Consider the following 4,913-nt stretch of genomic DNA (forward strand, 5'->3'; position numbering starts at 1 on the left):
AAAATAATAAAGTTCACAGTGAAAAAGAAATGATTAAGTTCATTATGGCTAGTGACGAGATCGACAGATGTAAATAATAAATCCACTTTCACTAATCTACTCCTAGGCTTTTCAGATATCATAATTTTTTTTCTTTTTGGCATGTAGTATCTCAAAATTTTCTCCTTTGTTATATCTGTATCTCAAAAAAAAAATCATTACAATTAGAAAACTGCACCTAAAAATCCAAATCATTTACTTATTTTTATTACTCACCATAAGAAACTTTGTTATATACTCGATTTATCATAAATCCACTACTTATTTTTCTTACTCACCATAAGAAACTTTGTTATATACTGGTTTTTAAGAAAATCAAATATAAGAAAATTAATTGAAGTCGTTTTCCAGATTTAATTTGGTAGAAACAAAAAAATGTATTCGTGGATGAGAAGAGAACAAAAGTACTCAAAAAATATTCTGTAATTAAAAATACAAAGATGAGTTAGGTGACGTGTCAAGATCAAAACGGTGTATGATGATGAAATGAAAAAATGTGGACCGGCGTCCACAGTCGCCTTTTCTCACTTCTTTTGTTTTTTTTCTAACAAAAATACAGCAAAACAATTCCCAATATTAAATACAAGAAAATCAATCATTAAAAATAATAAAAATAAGCTAGAAAACACTCATTTGTCTCTCTTCTTCTTCTTCTTCTTCTTCTAATTAATACTTGAGAGGAGAGAGGGACTAGAGTGAGAAGAACACTCGTCTTGTCTTCAGGTTCATACATATCAGTATAACAATATAAAGAGATAGAGAGATAGACTGAGAGGACTTGGCATTGGCAATGGAGTACGAGAGGATAGAGAAGGTGCAGGTAAATTAATTAACTCATATCTCTCTCTTTCTCAAGTACAACACCTCTGGTCTTCAAGCTTCTTTTCTTTTGTACTTGTCTGTATTGTTGTTATCAATATTACACTCTTACTTTTATCTTTTTATTTCCCTTCACTGAAATTACTGGATATGCATTAGGATTTTAGCATCCATTATGTTACATTGAGGTTCCTCTATTGAAGAATTTCCGGGAGAAAAGAGATAACTTTTGTGTGTGTTTGTGTGTTTACTGTTAAATTTCAGATATTTTCACCCATTTTCTTCTCCATTAAGTGAAGTAGTTTTTGCTTTTGTCAAAATAAAGTTAATTTGTTTCTCCTTTTAAACTATTTGAATTCAAGTTCAAGAAATCAAGACAATTTTCATATATATATATATATATATATCTTGCAGAAGAGCATGATCTCGCCAACGAAGCTGAGAATGAAGCTAATGGGTCCCCACAATAACAAGAAGAAAGAAGGATCTAGCAATAACTCATCAAGAACATCTCCTGTTCGTCTTCAAGTTTCAGATGACACAGAATTCTCCAAGAACAGCTTGTTAGCTTCCAAGTCCGACTCAGACGAAGATGATCATGGTTTGTTCTCTCGTCTTTTTATAGTTTAATCCATTTCTTAGTCCAGGAAACACCAAAAGTCTCTGTTTTTTGCTCTGTTCTTGGCTAAAGCTTGTCTATTTGCTCTGTTCTTGGCTAAAGCTTGTCTATTTGCTCTGTTCTTGGCTAAAGCCTGTCTTTTTGACCTGTTCTTGGCTAAAGCTTGTCTTTTTGCTATGTTCTTGGCTGTAGTTTGTTTTTTTTGCCCTGTCTCTATGCTCTTTCTTTTAATTTTAAGTCTTTAATTGGCTAGAGTTTATGTATATACTCTGTTTCATTACTTGACTAAAAGTTTGTGTCTTTGCTCTGTTCTTGTTGTGGCGGCTTCAACTACAGATATAGAAGTAGCTAAACTGCCAAATGCGCCAGTTTTGGACCTAACCGAAAGCAGTAATCAAGGTGGTATGAGAGAAACCGATCAACCAAGACCACAGCAACTTAAAAAGGCTGACTTGAGTATTACTCTGAGACCTCAAGAAGATGAAAATCTTGATTATGACAGTAATGCTAGCTCTTCAAGCTTCGAGTTCCACGGTGGTGTTCGTGGAGAGCGTTCCACTCAGAGCCATGCCTCAAGAGCATACCCTTCGAGACAAGTGCCGTCCAAATGGAGTGATGCTGAGAAGTGGATTTTGAGCAGACAGAACATGATGATGAGGAAGAACGGTCAAGGGAACCGGATGCCTGTGAGAGTTGTGCCTGATAATACAGGCTACGAGCATACCAAGTCTAGGATGGATCCGTGCCAATCCTCACAAGCTGAAGGGTTCGAGAAGTTCCCTAACTTGGTTCCCACGGCACCACATCCAATTCTAACAAAGGCTTCATCACATGATAACACAACAGGTAATTAGATAAGCTAGTTTATGTTAGATTTGATGGGGCTAACTGATTTTGACAAGTGTTGTAATGTGTGAAGCTGGTCCTGCGATTCGTTCTGTATGTATGAGAGATATGGGGACTGAAATGACGCCAATACCGAGTCAAGAACCATCAAGATCCGTCACACCAGTTGATGCAACAACTCCTCTTCGCAGCCCTACTTCTTCTCTGCCGTCTACTCCTAGAGGAGGCAAACAAGTAGAGTCTTCTGTGTCACAAGACCCGTCTAAGAACACAAGAAGAGACTTATCTGAGGAGGAAATGAAAGCGAAGACGAGAAGAGAGATTGTAGCTCTCGGAGTTCAGCTTGGGAAGACTAACATCGCAGCTTGGGCAAGTAAAGAGGAAGAGGAGAACAACAATGTAGATGCAGAGGAGACTCAGAGGGTTGAGTTTGATAAGCGAGCGAGTGCATGGGAAGAAGCAGAGAAATCAAAACATAATGCAAGGTCTGTTTGCATTCTTACGACCTTAATAGTAGCTTGTCTGTGAAGAAACATAAAGTAAAAAAGACCTAAAAACATTTTGTTTTTTAGGTATAAGCGTGAGGAAATCAGAATCCAAGCTTGGGAGAGTCAGGAGAAAGCCAAACTTGAAGCAGAGATGCGTCGTATTGAGGTATGTGTGATACGTTTTCGGATAAATCTTATTGTCTTGATCACTCACACTATATGTCACTGCTAAAAGCATTGTTATGTTGCTAGGCTAAAGTGCAGCAGATGAAAGCTGAAGCTGAAGCAAAGATAGTGAAGAAAATCGCAATGGCTAAGCAAAGATCAGAAGAGAAACGGGCTGCTGCGGAAGCTAGAAAGGCCCGTGACGCCGAGAAGGCAGCAGCTGAAGCTGAATATATCCGGGAAACCGGTCAAATACCGGCTTCAAGTTACAAGATATGTTGTGGTTGGCTCTCATGATGAGTCATGCTTTTCTGTCTATTTGAGTAAACCAGGATTGGATTCTCGGAATCCCTTTGTATGATAAATATATAATGATGTATTTTGTGTTTCATAGGTTTCAAAAGATAATGGAAAGATTGTGTCTTACGTTAGGTCTTGCTATTGCCTGGAGTAACAAATGAAATCAGATCTGATACACAAACTATGTAGGCCGGAGGATTACGCAAACCAAACAACATTTGGGCTCTGGCCTTATATACACTGATATATTTGGGATTTGACTTATGTGCCTTTAGAAAGTCCATGAGTACCTCTGGTCTTGTTAACCCAAGTGATCAATGTTGTTAGATCATGCATATATTGGGGCTTGGGAAACGTCCGACACACTTAAGAAAAGATCATTCATCGTAATTCTATGTGTTGCAGATTAAATGATCCATTTGAAAATAGTTAGATCTCTTTATAATAAACAACTAAGTAGTGAACCGCGCCGGGATGAGATGATTATTTGAAACTTAGAAACAAAAATTTATGTTACATAATAACGATTTTGTAGACTTTAAACATGTGTGGTTCAATTTTTAAAAGGTGGTGAATGATTTTGTTTTCTCTTCAGGAAATTGTCGAAATTGACCAAATCCTTTTTCACACTTAGATAAATCTTATTTCCTTGTATACACTACAAGAAAACAGCGGTATTCTAACGGACATTCCGATGGAAAATGAAATCCTCGGAATATCTCGAAGAGAAACACAAAATTGGGTTTCCTCGGAATATACCGACGGAATTCCGAGGAAATATCAATCCGTCGGAATATTCCGAGGAAAAATGTGTTCCTCGGAAAAAACCGATGAATTCCGAGGAAATATTATAGCCGTTGGAGAGCCGTTGGGGGATTTTACAAAATTCCGAGGAAATTCCGACGAACTAGCCTTTTCCGTCGGAATTCCGTCGGAATTTCCTCGGTCTGTCGGCAGGATTTAAACTATAAATACAAGCACTCCTCTTCCTCTTCATTCACTCCATATCTTCATCCTCCCTCTTACTCTATTTACACACGAATTTGATTCATAAAAAATATGTCTTCTTCAAATTATTTTCGTTCTTGGATTGATCGACCTCATTTGGATCCGAACACGAGATTGCTTACGGAAGAATACCAACGAGGTATAACCGAATTCATGGGGTTAGTTCACCGACAACCGGAAGCAAAAACAGGTATGTTAAGATGTTCTTGCTCTAATTGTAAAAATAGAAAGGTTATTAAAGAGTGGGATGTTTGGACTCATCTATATTTGAGTGGGTTTACACGAAGTTACAAAATTTGGTATCATCATGGGGAAACTGATTATGAACATGGTAGTACTAGCAAACCTCAGCCAGCGGTTAGATTAGAAGAACCAATTAGAACGGATGTAGATTATGGTGTAGGTACTGAGCAGATGGTAAATGATCATTTTAGAGGGGAAGATTTACCCAATGCACAAGCTAGGAGATTTTATGATATGTTGGATGCTGGAAAGCAACCATTGTATGAAGGTTGCAGAGATGGTCATTCAGCTTTATCATCTGCTACAAGATTGATGGACATTAAAACAGATTATAATTTGGCTGAAGACTGTGTAGAGGCGATTGCTGATTTTGTAAAAGGTATTCT

General features: G+C 37.5%; 1 protein-coding gene across 2 annotated transcripts; it reads left to right on the forward strand.

Moving 5' to 3' along the window:
- Window positions 1-614: 614 nt before the first annotated feature.
- Window positions 615-3,407, forward strand: BNAC05G23200D. 2 transcript variants are annotated; one of them, XM_048758736.1, is made up of 6 exons: window positions 615-859; window positions 1,273-1,459; window positions 1,796-2,323; window positions 2,397-2,808; window positions 2,896-2,977; window positions 3,064-3,407. In XM_048758736.1, exons 1-6 carry the CDS (start codon window positions 830-832, stop codon window positions 3,271-3,273), a joined length of 1,449 nt encoding a protein of 482 aa, XP_048614693.1. In that variant the 5' UTR covers window positions 615-829; the 3' UTR covers window positions 3,274-3,407. The 2 variants fall into 2 exon arrangements, with proteins under 2 accessions (XP_048614693.1, XP_013703526.1); XM_013848072.3 differs by having other exon boundaries at window positions 616-859; window positions 1,814-2,323.
- Window positions 3,408-4,913: the final 1,506 nt, after the last annotated feature.

The sequence above is a fragment of the Brassica napus genome, chromosome C5, assembly GCF_020379485.1.
Source record: "Brassica napus cultivar Da-Ae chromosome C5, Da-Ae, whole genome shotgun sequence".
NCBI lineage: Eukaryota > Viridiplantae > Streptophyta > Magnoliopsida > Brassicales > Brassicaceae > Brassica > Brassica napus.

Excerpts from the sequence above, each read along its gene's own strand:
- BNAC05G23200D (XM_048758736.1), top strand. The coding sequence starts at position 830 with ATGGAGTACGAGAGGATAGAGAAGGTGCAG. Across the intron at positions 860-1,272 it reads AGAGGATAGAGAAGGTGCAG|AAGAGCATGATCTCGCCAAC; the intron begins GTAAATTAATTA and ends TATATCTTGCAG. Across the intron at positions 1,460-1,795 it reads CTCAGACGAAGATGATCATG|TGGCGGCTTCAACTACAGAT; the intron begins GTTTGTTCTCTC and ends CTGTTCTTGTTG.